Raw genomic sequence first — 18,734 nt, 5'->3', positions numbered from 1 at the left:
TGTCCACGCCGACCACAAATTTAGTATCGGTGAGGGTGCGGAGATGGGGGGGGGGGCGTTGGGGAGGGTGCGTCACATTATGGACGGATGCCAGTTTGTGGCTCCATGCCCGACCAAGCGGAGAGACTCCTTAAACTAGCTAATGCATTATGATGAAATGCTTTTTATTAACGGCTTTTTCCGTGCTGGGTTTTTTTCCACCACGGTGATTTTTTTTTTTTTTTTTTTACAAGGCCATTCAGCATTTTTTTTTTAATTTGAAAAGAGATTGGTGATGCTTGATGGGCTGGGGGGGGGGAAATAGAGGTCCTTTATTATTAATAATGGATAAGTAGAGCTTTAAAAAGAACACCCTCTATTTTTTTCTAGCATTCGCCTTCTACTACTGTAAATAACATATGAAGAGCTTGCAACCAAAAGGCGCTAAATCCAATTTTCACTAAGTTGCATGTTTTTCACGAGTTTAATAGACCTCTGTCATGTGTATCCAAATCACATATTTTGGTCTTGAAATCATTTTAAAACATATGAAAAAAAGTGATATGAAATTTATGCTTTCAACCAAAAGGCGCTATTTCCATTTCAAGATTTCAACCAAAAGGCGCTAAATCCAATTTTCACTAAGTTGCATGTTTTTCATGAGTTTAATAGACCTCTGTCATGTGTATCCAAATCACATATTTTGGTCTTGAAATCATTTTAAAAAATATGAAAAAAAGTGATATGAAATTTATGCTTTCAACCAAAAGGCGCTATTTCCATTTCAAGATTTCAACCAAAAGGCGCTAAATCCCTTTCTTTATTCTGATTGGCCCAAGTTTCCCATCCATTGATAATCTGACCAATCAGAGAGAAGAATACAATTGGCACTGCACATACAGAAAGCCAGTATCAGTGCGCATCCTGTTTTGTTTGTGTACATTAAGTACACGTATGATAGTTACAGTATGTTATGCAATTCAGGAGAACACAGATTGTCTTTTTACAGTATTCTGTAACATGGAAGTTTTTTTTACGCCATAAAAGCAGTCAAATATGAGCACTGCTTTTAATAACATTTTTATTAATTTCATTAATAATAATTATTTTGTATTGTATGTTGAGAATGGCTTCTGTGTTGTAATTATTTTATTAGCATAGCACATTAAAGCACCTTACATTCTTTTACAACAATGCCATTGAAGAAGTTAAAGGTTACTTCAAATTTATTTCAGCCAAAAGGCGCTAAATCCGAAAAAAAAAAAAAATAAAAAAAGATATAAAATACATGGTGTGTGCAGGATTTTTATAGCATGCATTTTTATGACCTATATTGATAGCTCTTTCATTTGCAATATAGACTTGATGACCAAATAGATTGATATGTGCGTAGTTAAAAATCATTGATTTTCTGGAAATCAGTCAAAATGGATTTAGCGCCTTTTGGTTGCAAGCTCTTCATATAATGACAGTGAAAATATGATCATAACCATAGAACAAGTTAATTAAAATCAAATAGTAAATGTTATAACATTTTAAAGCTCATAGAGTGAAAAAAATAAGCTCATTTGAATGTAAACTTCCCCACCATTTTCATTTTTAAATTTAATGCATTTAATGCCGCATGGTGGACAAGTGGTTAGCATATAGGCTACACAGTTAGGAGATCAGTAAGTCCTGGGTTTGATTTACCACTTGGCATCTCTGTGTAGAGTTTGCATGTTCTCCCCGGTGTTTTCTCCGGGTACTCCGGTTTTCCTCCCACATTCCAAAAACATGCTAGGTTAATTGGCGACTCCAAATTGTCCATAGGTATGAATGTGAGTGTGAATGGTTGTTTGTCTATATGTGCCCTGTGATTGGCTGGCCACCAGTCCATGGTGTATCTCGCCTCTGGCCTGAAAACAACTGGGATAGGCTCCAGCACCCCCGCGACCCTAACAATAAGCGCTAGAAAATTAATGTGTAATGAATGAATGAAACACGATAAAAGAGGATTTACTGTATATACTGTTGCAGGGTGACATTTTTACCGTAATGTTTACAATAGAAGTGCACTTCAAATATCAATAGTGCCTTGGATGACATTTGGAGTGCATTTTCTAGATGCATAAGATGCATAAGAGATGCATAAGATGGATAAGCGGTAGAAAATGAATGAATGAATGAATTACAAAATGATGCCTGTAAGATTTTGGCAGGTTGAAACAGGCTAAAGCGCGGGTAGGCAACATGTGGGGCCGGGACCATAAACAGCCCGCAGAAGCTTTTAAGCGGCACTCCATGCAATTTTTTATAACAATTAATACCCTTTAGTACAAAAATGTCATATTCTGCCACATAGCTAGGAGTCCCAGGTTTGATCTCTGTGTTCCAAAAACATGCTAGGTTAATTCCCGACTCCAAATTGTCCATAGATATGAATGTGAGTGTGAATGGTTGTTTGTCTATATGTGCCCTGTGATTGGCTGCAACTAGACAGCATTTCATTTAATCCAGTCACTCCAAATTTGTGCACTTTTGTAGTGTTTTTTTTAAGCTGTAAAGCATTTTAAACAATGTAGAATTTAAAAAAAAATCACCTCCAACTATTTATGTTTAGCTAATGGAAATAATATGCAGCATCTCCTTGGCATGACTGTACAACTTTGTGTACTTCTTTTCTAAATATATCTCCAAATGTATCTTGCTTGTTAAATCCAAGGGGAAAAAAACACATTTATAACACACATGAAAACACATTTTCAGCACTGTAAAACTGTTAAAAAGCTTCTTAACTTTCATTCGGTTCTTTCCCGTTTGAATCTGATGTGCCGGAAAAACAAATATCACCACCATTAAGCGCATGGCGGAGATGGGCACAGGCACTAATCACACGGCCTACTGTGAAAGTAGCTCGCTGCGTGGAGGTCGGCCGTTAGGGAAGTGACGAGTCATTTGACAGTGGCAGACACTTATATGGGGGACACTTATATGGGGGACAGACATCCCATAAATAGGAAATGACCTCCAGTGTGATGGAGGCGCAGTAATGACCACTTTACATCCACTCAGGTTATTTCCACAGCGTGTGATTTTCTTTTTTTTTTCGGTGCTCTCCTTGGGTAGAAGACGTCAAAGAAAAGAATCTAGCAAGTCACATGACATCTTTTACTTTTTGAAAATACAGTTTTATCAGAAAATAACTAATTTGGTTTTTATGTAGGAAAAACGGCATCTGTGCTGTCGCCACGGCGAACCCTTTGTCAAATATCAAATACATGTTCTCCATCTCCATATTTCTCATTTTTTGTTTTGCCTTTGATTTTTTAAAAATCAATTTAAAGGATTTTAAGTGCGCCTTATAGTGCGGAAAATATGGTGTGTCCAAATTTTTTGCCAATTGATGTATCTCCAGATTTTATAATTTTACAATATATTCAAATTTGAATGAATTTATCTTCAAATTCAGCACTTTTTGTGATTTGTAATATATAGACTGTATTTTTAAAAGTAGACTTTTTGTTGTATCCCATGAAAATTGTGTCTCATTTTCTTTTTTTATTCAATTTTTCCCAAAAAGAGCCTCTAAAATTATTATACCTTTTTAGATAAAAGCAAAAAAACTGACTTATATTTTTTACTTGTCATTGTTGCTTTGAGCTAATACAGCGTATATCCACTTGCACAACCATCAAAAGTATTTAAATGTACATTTTGCTCATGCTAATTGTTAAAAAAAATAATAATGTCAAACCTTTTTAATGTCATAACATAGCTCTGCATTTATTGTATTTTGTCCAAAAATGAATGGAAAGGATTTTAAGTGTGCCTTATAGTGCGGAAAATATGGTATGTCCAAATTTTGTAACTTTTGCCAATTGATGTATCTCCAGATTTTACAATTTTATAATGAAAGACATGTATGTTCAAATTTGAACGAATTTATCTTCAAATTCAGCACTTTTTGTGATTTGTAATATATAGACAGTATTTTTAAAAGTAGACTTTTTGTTGTATCCCATTAAAATTGTGTTTCATTTTCCTTTTTTATTAAATTTTTCCCAAAAAGAGCCTCTAAAACTATTTTAACTATTTTAACTATTAACCTTTTTGGACAAAAGCAAAAAACTGACTTATATTTTTTACTTGCCATTGTTGCTTTGAGCTAATACAGCGTATATCCACTTGCACAACCATCAAAAGTATTTAAATATACATTTTGCTCATGCTAATTGTTAAAAAAAAATAATGTCAATCCTTTTTAATGTCACAACATAGTGCTGCATTTATTGTATTTTGTCCAAAAATGAATGGAAAGGATTTTAAGTGCGCCTTATAGTGCGGAAAATATGGTATGTCCAAATTTTGTAACTTTTGCCAATGGATGTATCTCCAGATTTTACAATTTTACAATGAAAGACATGTATGTTCAAATTTGAATGAATTTATCGTCAAATTCAGCACTTTTTGTGATTTGTAATATATAGACTGTATTTTTAAAAGTAGACTTTTTGTTGTATCCCATGAAAACTGTGTCTCATTTTCCTTTTTTATTAAATTTTTCCCAAAAAGAGCCTTTAAAACTATTATACCTTTTTGGACAAAAGCAAAAAACTGACTTATAGTTTTTACTTGCCATTGTTGCTTTAAGCTAAATCAATGTATATCCAGTTGCACAACCATCAAAAGTATTTAAATATACATTTTGCTCATGCTAATTGTTACAAAAAATAATGTCAATCCTTTTTTATGTCACAATATAGCGCTGCATTTATTGTATTTTGTCCAAAAATTAATGCAAAGGATTTTAAGTGTGCCTTATAGTGCGGAAAATATGGTGTGTCCAAATTTTTTGCCAATTGATGTATCTCCAGATTTTACAATTTTACAATATATTCAGATTTGAATGAATTTATCTTCAAATTCAGCACTTTTTGTGATTTGTAATATATAGACTGTATTTTTAAAAGTAGACTTTTTGTTGTATCCCATTAAAATTTTGTCTCATTTTCCTTTTTTATTAAATTTTTCCCAAAAAGAGCCTCTAAAACTATTTTAACTATTAACCTTTTTGGACAAAAGCAAAAAACTGACTTATATTTTTTACTTGCATCGCGTATATCCACTTACACAACCATCAAAAGTATTTAAATGTACATTTTGCTCATGCTAATTGTTAAAAAAAAAAAAATGTCAATCCTTTTTAATGTCACAATATAGCGCTGCATTTATTGTATTTTGTCCAAAAATGAATGCAGAGTATGTTTTCTGCGCTAATGCACTTACTAATGGCTGGTTGTATCATCACCTCCATTTTTCAGTCCACATGCATTAATGATCATTTGGATGTGAATTGCTCAAAGCTGAAATGTATGTTCCTTCTCTGTTCCTGTTCCTGTTCCTGTTGTCATTGTGGCTGCTGCAGGGGCTAACCATCTTATACCTAACGCACTCCTGCGTCCTCATGGCACGAACAATCCCTATAATACATTGCTTGGGGAGTCGGCGGTCTATAACAACCCTCTGGGCATGTACAACGTGCAAGGTGTGCTCGCTTCTCTTCGTTCTTTCCACCATCTGGAGCAGCGTTTTTGCATGATTTCTTTTCTTCGACTACCATTTTTAGTCAAAAAAAAAACAAACAAAAACACTGCTGCAGATGTTGTTTTTTTGTCTGTTTCTGCACGTCTGTGTGTCCACATTACGTAGAAACGTGGAGAAAATTCTCCTTATCACTTTGCAAGACACTTAAAATGCTTACAACCACCTCGTATCCTTCTGAGTATACGAATTAGAAAAAAAAAAGTTGCAGTATAGGTACCACGCATTCATTGGGGCGCTGCAATGACGTTAGCCTCCCTCTCGGCTTTGGGGCTCTGGGTTCTCTGGCTTCCTCTGCTGGACAAGGGCAGTATTGTAGCGCCGTCTACCATTTTTTTATCCTTTCTATGCCCCTCCTATGAAATGTTTAATAAACTTTAATATACATGTCAATATATGTATGCAAATATTTGAATACATCTGATTTTCCTCTAAATTTAGTGGGTGCGGCTAATACTAATAATGCGGTTAATAATAATAATTGGTAAATACTTGATAATACATGGGCGGCACGGCGGTCTAGTGGTTAGCGCGCAGACCTCACAGCTAGGAGACCAGGGTTCAATTTCCCCCCGTGCATGCGTGGGATTTCTCCAAATTGTCCATAGGTATGAATGTGAGTGTGAATGGTTGTTTGTCTATATGTGCTCTGTGATTGGTTGGCGACCAGTCCAGGGTGTACCCCACCTTACGCCCGAAGACAGCTGGGATAGGCTCCAGCACCCCCCACGACCCTCGTGAGGAAAAGCGGTAGAAAATGAATGAATGAATGAATGATTTTCCTCTAAATTTAGTGGGTGCGGCTAATAATAATAATTGGTAAATACTTGATAATACATGGGCGGCACGGCGGTCTAGTGGTTAGCGCGCAGACCTCACAGCTAGGAGACCAGGGTTCAATTCTCCCCGTGCATGCGTGGGTTTTCTCCGGGTATTCCGGTTTTCTCCCACATTCCAAAAACATGCTAGGTTAATTGGCGACTCCAAATTGTCCATAGGTATGAATGTGAGTGTGAATGGTTGTTTGTCTATATGTGCCCTGTGATTGGTTGGCGAACAGTCTAGGGTGTACCCCGCCTTACGCCCGAAGACAGCTGGGATAGGCTCCAGCACCCCCCGCGACCCTCGTGAGGAAAAAGCGGTAGAAAATGAATGAATGAATGAATGAATGAATGAATGAATGAATGAATGAATGAATGAATGAATGAATGAATGAATGAATGATAATACATGTCAAGTGTATAGAATACATTAACCACGGTTAAAATAATGGCCCACCATTTCTACATGCCCACGTCTTCATGCTGCTGTTCTCTATGTGAGAGATTTTGCTCTTTGTTTGATGGTCTTTGAACGCACCAGAGTTGCTTTAAGACACAAAAGTCAAACTTATGTACAACAGAAGTTGCAGCAAAGAGAACACAAGTTAGAATATATATAATATATATATATATGTGTATACACATTCGTAACGTTATATACACTAAGTAGTTACTAGACTCCGACGAGGTTACCAGGACAACCCAGCAGCCTGTAGTGCAAGGGAGCCTCGTACTACTACTACTACTGCTCGCTACTTCACAAGGAGATAGAGGCAGTTCATGTGTTATATTGATGATCGTTATCATTCATTAGTTCAGAGTACTAAATACCTTTTAATCACATGATGTATTTAGATTGGATTGTGCATTTAGCATTTAGCTTCGCTTCCGTTGCTTGTGAACAATAGCAATTGAAGACGGGTGGGGGTTCCACAGCTAAATGTCATTTTGCCATTAGCTGGCTGCCGTGGAATATAACTCCCGGGAAACGCGTGACTCTAATGTACATGATGTAAATCATTTTAAAAAGTAAAAAAAAAAACTTTTATAATGCTTATACAGTATATTGTATATATTGCAATGCTTGTTTATTTGCTATATTGTGTACACTCCCTTCCAAAAGTTTGGGAACACTTGCAGATGTTCCCAAACTTTTGGGGAACGCTTTGCTAAAAATGTGCATGCTGACATATTTTGCATTTATTATAATTCTTATTTTCATCCACATACTGTGTGTATGTGTGTGCATTTCTGTTCTATTCTACTGTTCGGCTTATTGTCTTCTTCTTGTCTTTCCCCCTCATGCTGTCCCTTTAAGAGCCCTACAGAGAGACAAGTATGGGAGTCAAACTAAACATTGCTTATCAAATGTAATTGACTTCTTCGGCTTCTACTTCCTTTTTTTCACTCTTCAATGCTGACAAAGTCATTCTACAAAGGCCCCTATTTCTAATTGAAAGGCAATAATACTGTATGGAATAATAATAATAATAATAACCTCCTTACATTCCTTGGTTTCTTTGATGTGACAATTATTAAAGTTAGTATTTAAATCCGATTTGACATGAAAGAAACATCTATAAGTACTGACTTGCTGAATATTGAGCAGCAATTGTCCTCGCCTTTGTTCATGCACTTTGTTGAAAACACTTGGATTGTTTTTTTTTCCATATGGAAATTAATGCCATTGATATGCTCGTATGGGACAATATGGTTGCTTCCTGATTCGCTATTTCTTTTTTAAGTGCATGGATGTGATGTGATTTATTTTATTGTATTATTTTTTTTTTTTAATATGCCTTTGTGATATGTGCTATGTGCAGTTGTTTGCTTTGTGTTCTCCATCGACAAAACTACAGCGGAACTCAGAGCTCTGATATTTTCCCCATTGAAAACATGTAATATGCGTAATTACCAGGCCAATTACCATGTGACATTTTTACCAACTTATGAACATTCTGGTATCATGGCTTTTTCACATGAAGATTATTATTGTCGCTTTATACTACTATATTGGACTTAGCAGCCTGGACACTGACACTCTACAGCAGGGGTCTCAAACTCAATTTACCTGGGGGCCACTGGAGCTAGGGTCTGGGTGAGACTGGGCCGCATCAGGTTTTCCAAAAAAAAAAAAACGCATTTATTAAAAACAGAAAAATATACAAACTTTTTTAGTGCTTTGGTTCCGATTTTCTACAATAAAAGCTCTGATAAAACATTCCACTGTTCTCAAATATCTTACTTTTTATTTTTCTGCCCAAAATAACATGAAAAATAAATCAAGAATAAAGAAAAATAAATAAATATAATAATAATAATAAAACGGCAAATAATAAAAACTTGAAAAACCACATATAGTTGGTGGGTAGACAAATTATTTTTTCAGATTAAAATGAACAAAGCATTATTAGAGCCCTGTAGACATGACAAAACACGACTATAGTCACATTTATACTCTTTTTATTTACAACATATTGCGCAACTGCGGGGTCTTGAGACACATGCTAACTCGCAAACTAGAGAGCTAACAACCTAAACGGTAGCCTCCAAGTTATTTCCTTTAAACTTAAATAGCCTAAAACTTACCACTTCCACACGGATAGGGAGGATAACTATTAACAGTTATTTAACCTTTAACATGAACATTAATCAAACGTAATATTTTTTTCTGGGTACATGATACCATACAGCATCCATATCAGCATTAAACATTAAACTTTCATATCAAAGGCGGGGGGCCTCAAATTAGTGTCCGGCGGGCCACATTTGGCCCGCGGGCCGCGTGTTTGAGACCCCTGCTCTACAGCATCCTCCTATAATGGTGTGGTTTTGAAGTCGGTCCTCCAAAACAGCAGAGAACTACTATATGTACTATCCAATCACACTAATTGGTAATTTAGCAAAATACTAATTTTTTTGTGCAAAAATGTCATGTTTTAATGTAAGCTGGAGGAAAAGACCAAAACATGAGGATTTTTTTTTTAATCAAATTCCTGAACCGTACGACCCTGTGGGGGAGTGGGCTGTTAGTTTTTACTACATAAGACCAGTTACCTCCCATCATCCACCATCAAGCTAATTTCCAATCTCCATGGTTCCTTGTGTCATTCCAGAGGGAATCCTGAACAATGCCCGGGATACAAGTGTCATGGATACTCTACCACTGAATGGTAGCCACGGTTACAGCATTGCCGGTGCCGACTACATGAGTGACTGCGTCCAAATCATCGAACGGGGCTACAACCACAACAAGGAGACCACCCTGGAGAAGAAGATCCTCAAGGAGCTGGCTTGCAGTTACATCCCATCATACCTGAACAACTCCCATGAGCAGAACCGGAACCTCGTGAACAAGCTGGTGAATAACGTCAACAAGGAGGGCGTCGGGGGCGGGGGCATCGGTTATGGAATGAGAGCAGGGGTGGGCGTGGCCTTCCCCTTGCACCACGATGAAGGCTTGGAGTTAATCCACGAGGAGTCAAATGTCCCCCTCCTGCCTCCTCTGGACACCCTGCACAATCACCTCCACCAGTCGCCGCCGCCCCTTCCGCTGACCCATCACCACACCTTCACATCTGCTGCCCCGTCACCTCCTTCATCCAGGAGGCGGATTCCGCAGGAGAACACAGAGAGCTTCTTCCCGTTGCTTAAGCACACAGAGGATTCATCTCCGAGCCACAACCAGAGAGACTCGCTGTACACCAGCATGCCCATGCTGCCGGGCCACCCCGATGATGTTCCCCCAGGTACAAAAGAAGGGGGTGAGGGGAAGAGTCCAGGCGCCAGCTCGGACGATGTTTACTACAAAAGCATGCCCAACCTCGGCTCTGGGAACCACCTTCATCAGCTGCATTCCTACTACCAGTTAGGACGAGGCAGCAGTGATGGTTTCATCGTGCCGCCCAACAAGGAGGACTTGTCCCCGGTGGGGTCCCACCAGGAGCCCTCACACCTGGTCACCAGCCTATAGGCACCACAACCTCATAGCATTATTAACCATGTTTCCATTCGCAGATGAAAGGGCAGTGACTTTGTACCATGCTCGGGTTCTGCTCGGGCCACCCCAATGACATGTCCCCTGGTACCAAGAAAGGGGACAAGCCCAAGAGTCCAGGCACTAGCGCAGACAACATTTACTACAGAAGCATCCACAACCTCAGCTACGGGAACCACTTCCATCAGTGTTGGTTTCATCGTGCCACTTATCAAGGTGGACGTGTCCCCACAGGGGTCCCCACCAGGAGCCCACATATGTGCTAACCGACCTGTAGCCTCAATCCCACAAAGCACCACCATGTTATACACTATCTACAGTTGTTCTACCATCAATCGTTGGTGGCGCTAGCTTTTTAATGCTAAAAGTGTGGTGACTTTGTACCATGTTCTTGGGCCGCCCTACCAAGTTACAGTCGGGGTGTCGAACCAAGCGCTGTTTCGGATGCCGTTTACTATGCCCATCCTCGGTTCTGGAAAAAGCACTTCCGTTATTTCTGATGGTTTCACAAGGAGGACCTGTCGCCAAAGGAGCCCCACCAGTAGCCCTCACAATTGGTCCCCACCCCACCATAACACCCCCATATTGTTGTTGGCAGCGCTAGCCTTTCAATGTTAAAAGGAGGGTGACTTCGTACCATGCACGAGTTAGGTCTCTGAAAAAAAAGACTAGCTTGAGGAACTATACAAATCCACCAAAAACAAACAAAAAAAAATGACTATTTTATTACCCTTGCATTGACTTTTTCCAAGGAATTTTCTTTGTTTTGTTGGAGCTGCAGCACATTTTGTTTGCTGAAGAATCAAAGAATCAGCCGTTCTTCTTTCTGTTTATTTTACTGTAATAAAACTAATAATAAATATGAGATATTTCTATGTAATTGTACAGTAACTAGCATTGCACATAAATAGGACCTTTCTGTTTCAGATGACCCCCCCCCCCTTCCCGTAAATGTTGTCTATCACAAAAACAAACAAAAAAAAAACATGGAGGCATTATTTGTGCAATGTATTTTGTTTCCTCCCTTTTTCCAAATAAATAAAAGTGTAGATAGCAGTGCTGGTAAAGGAAGATTCCTCAGATTGACAATTAATTTAAAAACAAAAATTGGATTATTGATGATGAGCACTTGGCACTTGTACAAAGATGGCTGTTCTACTTATTAAAGAAAAAAGATTTTGGATTGATGATGATTGGTAGTGGATTTATTTATTGAGCTACAACATTTTTGCAGCAAAGCAATCTTGTCATATAATAATTATTTTTTGTTTTTATGTATTTAGTGTGAATAGTCTAAGCATTGCAAGGCTCACAAATAATAGTTATTATCAAGGTTTTTCTTTGTTTTTCTAATTGTTTTTTTTAGTCTACAATTAACAATAATAAAGCGGGTGCTCAGTTTTCATTGTTAAACCATTCCATAAGATCAGACGGAAATTGCAACATATGTAAACATAAGTGTTTTTTTTTTGCATAGGAAATGATGTAAATCCAATTAATGAATAATTATAATTTTACATGCAGAATACAATGCCAAAAATAATTATAAATGACAAAAGAAATGGATGAATGAACATGTAGTCTGTTTTATTAACACCTTTAATAATTTTTCTTTGCTAGTGTAGTGACCCACAACAAAATATGCTGACTAACAAAAATGACTAACAAGTTGCATATGGCATAAATATGGTGCCAATATTCTTGTGCATAAAAATGATAATCAGAGTAAAGACCACTTGCTGCCTGCTCACGGTCTCTGAATAATAGTTCATGCTGTTTACACGTTCATCGTTGATGAACCGGATAGACTCTCTTAAAATTCCCGATATCTCCATGTCAAAACCAATCAGTGGGTCATCAGATGGGTCATCGTGGCCTCCATCCTCTCATGTAGCAAGTCAGGACACCATTACAATTACTCCCGAGCTGTTTAACAAAGTAATCATTTAAATATACAGTCATGGGAAAAAAAATCTTGTTCTTCAGTTAATACACTTTGATGACTGTATCGTCTGTTCCTCAACTCTGACATCTCAATGTTCAACTTTTAACCAAATTCTGCCACCCTTCTGTGCCTCGGATTGGCTGTGCCCTGGAGACAGTAGATATTTAAAGTGACCAATCAGAAAGGAGATGGGGTTTTAGGGTCGCCCAATCAATGCCCACTACAATGCATAACAGGCATGACTGGTGAGACACAATTTTTTTTATTATCTTCAAATTGTTTTCCAATACTTCTGTTCTTAACTATGGAAGAATGGCAGTGACAAGCACCTTCCAGCTCATGCACGTGCAGATATTACTTTTTATTGTGGGAAAAAACATTACACAGGCAGTAAAAAGTCATTATGTATAATAAATGTTTTTCAAACATGAAGTTATTGGCGACAAACAGAAACTGCCAAACGTGTCATGATATGATCCAACTGATTGCATTCCATTTTTGATTATTTTGATTGAGTTTTCAAGGTGTACATAATATTGTGTTCTTGGGCGATAGAGAAATGGTACATACCTAAAGAAAGCTTAGACTAATCTAAAAAAAACAAAACAGTTTGCTTCTACATTTTTCCATTCTTTACTAATGAGCAGTAGAATGTAGGTAAGTTTCAACTAATTATCAGAATATATGGAAGAAAGGCTTTTTGTGAAATGACACATTTCCCTTTGACACCAGTTTAGCCATACATATTTAGCCAAAATGTCTAAACAACAATGCCACATCATATAATATATAAAATATAAGATATAAAATACATCTTTGGTAGTGAATGAGTTAATATAATGCGTGAGCCCAACTGTTTGTGTGTGTATTTTTATGACAAAATGTCTCTGTGAGCAGCCTGTTAGCTTGCTAATACATGCAAACAGGAACAGGAAGTCAGCTCCATTGCCCACTGATGATGTCATCAGTGGGTGACGGTGTAATTGTATGCTAGCTAACACCTTCACACCACAAGTCTCTAAAAACATTTCAGGTTGCTTTTATGTGATTGCTATGAGTTGTTGCTTTTTGGCTCCATTTTGCAACCGTGATCAAAAGAAGACATGAGGTAAGAAACACCGTATTCAATGAAGGTAAAAGTAACCTTAAATGTTTCCTTATGTCATGTTCTACATGCCAGGTTTTTCCTTTGTTTGTACTAGCTTTCATGATACGGCCCAAGGTTTGTTGCTTTACATACAAGACTGCTGAAAATCAAGATACAAAAGTGGAAAATAATATAGAAAATATCATGATATACTCCAATGTCCATATCGACCGAACCCTATAGTTTTTACATTATTTCCTGTTTGGTGCTCTTAATTTGGTGTTCTGTTTCCTGTTTTGGGATCATATTCAGCTGCTTCAGCTGGTAAGGGCTGGCAGAAGCACCTGCTGGTAATTGTTAATCACGCTACTATTTAGTTAAGTTGGGACTCTCTGCTAATTGCCTCATTATTGTTTGTTGTTGTGTGGATTTGCTGCATTTGCCATGGATGTTCCCTGCCTGCCTCCCTGCCTGCCTGCCTGCCTCCCTGCCTGGCTGCCTGGCTGCCTGGCTGCCCGCTTATTGCATTTTGGTGAGTGTTTGTCTTTGTCTTTGCATTGCTGCCTCTGTATATTTGTGTGAACTCCTGCTCCTTGTGAATCTCCCTCTTTTCCACTGAATTAATAGACATTATTGATTGCACCTGCAAAATGTCTGCTACATGCTAGAATAACAGAACTTGACACCATCATTTGTGTGTATTTACATACATTTCAAATAGTTTTCTGCATGTAAAACTATAATTGTTGAACTCTAAACACATGTTTGTTTTTTTTGGAATGGATTATTTGGAATTACATGATTTCTTATGGGAAAACTTTATTCAGTTTGAACATATTTGTTAGAGATGGACCTTCTGGAACAGATTAATGGCTCCAACTGAGCTACCAATGTACATAATAATAATAATTTTATGAAAATTTTTGTAACCACAAACATTTGTGAGCTGCACGGTGGAGGAGTGGTTAGCGTGTGGGTCTCACAGCTAGGAGACCTGAGTTCAATTCCACCCTTTGCCATCTCTGTGTGGAGTTTGCATGTTCTCCGGTTTCCTCCCACATTCCAAAAACATGCTAGGTTAATTGGCGACTCCAAATTGTCCATAGGTATGAATGTGAGTGTGAATGGTTGTTTGTCTATATGTGCCCTGTGATTGGCTGGCGACCAGTGCAGGTTGTACACGCCTCTCGCCAAAAGACAGCTGGGATAGGCTCCAACACACCCGCGACCCTTGTGAGGATAAGCGTTAAAAAAATTTATACTTTTAGTGGTAATTTTTGGAAACGGGCTTAAACTGTATAGCTGCACTATAAAGAACGTTTACTAAAACGTTCCTAAAACTGTTACACTTGTCTTCATTATTACACTTACCAAAAATGTATTTTACAGATTTCTTATTTATTCATTTATATTATTTCAGTTTTGTTTCATTTCAGAAATCATTAAAGCTGTTTTCACGTTTGGCACACATTGTCGGACACGCATTGTCATCGGCACTGCTGGTGCCGTGCCGCTCATAAGCCAGCCGTGAGCATTGCGTTTCAGTGCAGTCATTACATGGTTTTTGCAGGACTACCCATGTTTAAAAAGACATCGGTGAGCTTGTAATTTGCATGCAAGCAGGTAAGACGCTCCCTGTATGTACACCCTAAAATGCTGCACAGACCACCGCTTACGTACATAAAATTAACTTATTTCAGGGTTAACTTCCAAATACGTAAACCTCATTATCTGAAGCTTCGGCATGGTTTAACATGAGAATACTACATTTTAACAACATTTATAGGAAAACTCATATCTCCCTTGAGGTACGTATGATGTACCAAACTGTGATTGGTGCACCGTTTGATCATTACACCACTTCTTGTCATGGAATCAAAACAGACGCTTGGGGAAAAAAAAAAAAAATGGAAACATCCCAGCATTCCCTGCAGCGCAATTGTAAAAGCGGTAGCAGCTGTTAGGAAGGTGATCATAGTCATTCATGGGTGTTTGTTGTTGTTTTTTTTTTTTTTTTTTTTTTTTTTTTAGACGGGGTAGTTGGTGACGATTGCAGCAGTTATCTCTAGCAACACCTGCTTGTTAGGGTACGGGGGCCACGGGGGAGCAGAAGCCTAACATTTGACATTATGAAATGACATGTGTCAAACTCCATGTAGGGGGTCGCCAATCAATAGCTGAATGTCTGGCAGAATCCCAAATGAAAGGTGAATCAATGTCAACTCCGCTTTTGTGTATTGGGACAACATGGAGAAAAAATAAAATGCGTGCATTTTTTTTGTGTGTGTGCAGGATAACATTGATTCAAGGTGGTGGGGTTTTTGTACAAGGTCACAGTATTGTAGTTGCAATGCATTGTGGGTTTAGTTTTGCTTTACTGTTTCGTTGCAGACACATCATGAAGGATACACTTTTACTCCCACAGGGACAAAATACTTCTGCGAGTGATGCTTTTCTGCACAAAAACTTATTTTGCATACAATTATTGTAATGAGACCAGGGTTCAATTCCACCCTCGGCCATCTCTGTGTGGAGTTTGCATGTTCTCCCCGTGCATGCGTGGGTTTTCTCCGGGTACTCCGGTTTCCTCCCACATTCCAAAAAAAACATGCTAGGTTAATTGGCGACTCCAAATTGTATAGGTATGAATGTGAGTGTGAATGGTTGTTTGTCTATATGTGCCCTGTGATTGGCTGGCGACCAGTCCAGAGGGTGTACCCCGCCTCTCGCCCAAAGACAGCTGGGATAGACTCCAGCACCCCCGCGAGCCACACTGCCAAGACAAAAGTTTACTACAATAAATCGTTAAGTTAAAATACAGAGTATAAAAAACAGAGTGGAAAATACTTATACTATAGCAATGTGTTTTTTCATAGTATGAGAATTTATATTTTTGAAAGAAAACTGCTGCAATCATACAGAATAATTCATTGTCATGTCAGGCCTCTCGCAGCATGCTGCTGAGGTCGGACACGGTAAGACTGTCATTTTAAACTTCTTCAAAGATCCTGAGAGTTATGGAAGGAAAAAAAGTCAAGTGGTACCCCAAAAAAAATGTCACTCGCCCTGAGCCAGAGGATCCGATGGATTGTCTGTCCATCAAGAAGGTTGTTACTGGTGCCATGTGCAGTCCAATAACCATCACACGCCATTTGTGAGAAAAGGGTTTTAAGAACAAAACAAACTAATCTCTAAACTAAATTTTTATTTTTTTTGACAGCACCAAACATGGGACATTGAAAGGTTTATTCTCGAGGGAAAACAATTTAACGTTGATGGTCCTGATGGCTTCCAACATGACTGGCATGACAAGGAGATCCCACATGACAAGGAGACGATCTGTGGTGCTTTGACCTTAAATAGAACAATGGAGCTTCAGGTTGTACAGGGGCGTCAAATGGCATTTGCTATGCGTGGATGACTGGCTTTGTCCACAAGACCACGATCCACAATGGCCGCATGACCATCCTCCGTGTTCGCTTGATCTAAATCCAATTGAGACCATTTGGGAATGGAATGGTACAGCTACTCTTTACTATGAGTCCTTTTTTTGAAAATGTATAGTTTGTTTTTTTTTTTTTTAGCTATGGTCTTAAACTTTTGATCAGCTAATGAACTTCTTATTTCACTTTAATCTGTGCTTGTATTACCAAATGAATATAAGACCACTACATTCTGGTAAGATTTCAATTTCTTTTTTTTACCTGATAGTATTCCAGCCTTATTCCATGTATTTTCTTGTCGTTTTCCATTTGAGGTCTTTTCAATCCCTTGAGTAATGAACACCTGAATGAAGTCTAGCTCTGTGAAGTGGACTAGTGGTCCGACAAGTCGATAGAGTCCCCATTCAGTGAGACGCCTCTATCGCCAATCAAGGAAGATAATCTTTTGAATTAAGAACGAGAGAAAAAAAAAAACAGGGTTAACACTTTTGATGTGATAAGCGGCCTTTTGTCAGCGCGGGCGATGGTATTTTAATTAAATATATGAAGACGCGGTCGTGGCCCAGATGCCGGAGTCTAAACAAAGATAGCATCATCTAATCAAAGCCGAGCCCCGAGTGTTTCAAGGGCAGAATTATTTTCTATTAGGGCTCTTCTCCTCTGGGATCCAGCCAATTTTCTTTTATTATGATAGAATCAGCATATTGCAGATGGAAGCCGGCGATAGCGTTGCGGCACGGGGCCGTCGGACCACAGGAATGTTAAGAAGCTGACAACATACAGTACAATGTAATGTCCTAACCTGTCTGTATGCCCTCCCTAGACAATACTCCCTTTTACCTTTTTTGATGGGATGGATCCAAGCTGATCCATTCATTGCCTGACCAAGCTGTATTCCGATCAGTGGAGAAAAGCCAAGGTAATGGTGGTTAGCATTAGCGCTATTTCATTATGGGCAAACAAAAATGCTCACATTAAGAATCACACGAGAAGTCGGTTTGGATTTATTTTTTTGTATTATTTATATTTTGTCTTTTTAATAGTTTTGACAATGGTTGGGAAAATGTGAAACTTTATTCATTCATTTTCTACCGCTTTTTCCTCACGAGGGTCGCGGGGGGTGCTGGAGCCTATCCCAGCTGTCTTCGGGCGAGAGGCGGGGTACACCCTGGACTGGTCGCCAGCCAATCACAGGGCACATATAGACAAACAACCATTCACACTCACATTCATACCTATGGACAATTTGGAGTCGCCAATTAACCTAGCATGTTTTTGGAATGTGGGAGAAAACCGGAGTACCCGGACAAAAGATCATGCAAACTCCACACAGAGATGGCCGAGGGTGGAATTGAACCCTGGTCTGCACGCTAACCACTAGACCGCTGTGCCGCCCGACTGTGAAACTTGTTTTACGAATTTACATCAGGCAAAATGGTACAATTTTTAAAAATATATTGCAATCTACTAATGTAATTTATACTACGTTGCACATCTCTACACTCTGTGTGTATGCTACCGGCCCTGCCGCCACCCACTAAGGCTGTTCATGCCGCTGTTCAATGGAACTAACGCGCTAAGTCACTGAAACCAGATCCAATCCAAATCGTCATAGGTATGAATGTGAGTGTGAATGGTTGTTTGTCTATATGTGTCCCGTGATTGGCTCGCAACCAGTCCAGGGTGTACCCTGCCTCTCGCCCGAAGACAGCTGGGATAGGCTCCAGCACCCCCCGCAAACCTTGTGAGGAAAAAGCGGTAGAAAATGAATGAATGAATGAATGAATGTGAGTGTGAATGGTTGTTTGTCTATATGTGTCCTGTGATTGGCTGGCAACCAGTCCAGGGTGTACCCCGCCTCTCACCCAAAGACAGCTGG

The 18,734-nt window shown here is 38.7% G+C and overlaps 1 protein-coding gene across 19 annotated transcripts in view; it reads left to right on the top strand.

Moving 5' to 3' along the window:
- LOC131124906 (adhesion G protein-coupled receptor L3-like) overlaps positions 1 to 10,988 on the top strand; it is a 170,391-nt gene extending 159,403 nt beyond the window's left edge. For 5 of the 19 annotated variants that reach the window (XM_058065876.2, XM_058065877.2, XM_058065879.2 and 2 more), the window contains 3 exons: positions 5,387 to 5,506; positions 7,702 to 7,719; positions 9,500 to 10,988. In XM_058065876.2, the coding sequence (XP_057921859.2) occupies positions 5,387 to 5,506; positions 7,702 to 7,719; positions 9,500 to 10,356 (995 nt within the window). In that variant the 3' untranslated portion in view covers positions 10,357 to 10,988. Of the gene's footprint in view, positions 1 to 5,386; positions 5,507 to 7,701; positions 7,754 to 9,499 lie in introns of all 19 variants that reach the window. The other 14 variants (XM_058065886.2, XM_058065894.2, XM_058065887.2 and 11 more) reach the window with 5 other exon arrangements.
- Positions 10,989 to 18,734: the final 7,746 nt, after the last annotated feature.

Source organism: Doryrhamphus excisus, linkage group LG2 (assembly GCF_037039965.1).
Source record: "Doryrhamphus excisus strain RoL-2023G ecotype Guam linkage group LG2, RoL_Dexc_Guam_v1.1, whole genome shotgun sequence".
NCBI lineage: Eukaryota > Metazoa > Chordata > Actinopteri > Syngnathiformes > Syngnathidae > Doryrhamphus > Doryrhamphus excisus.
Note: the sequence above shows the minus strand (reverse complement) of the source record. Positions and strands in the feature narration are given on the sequence as shown.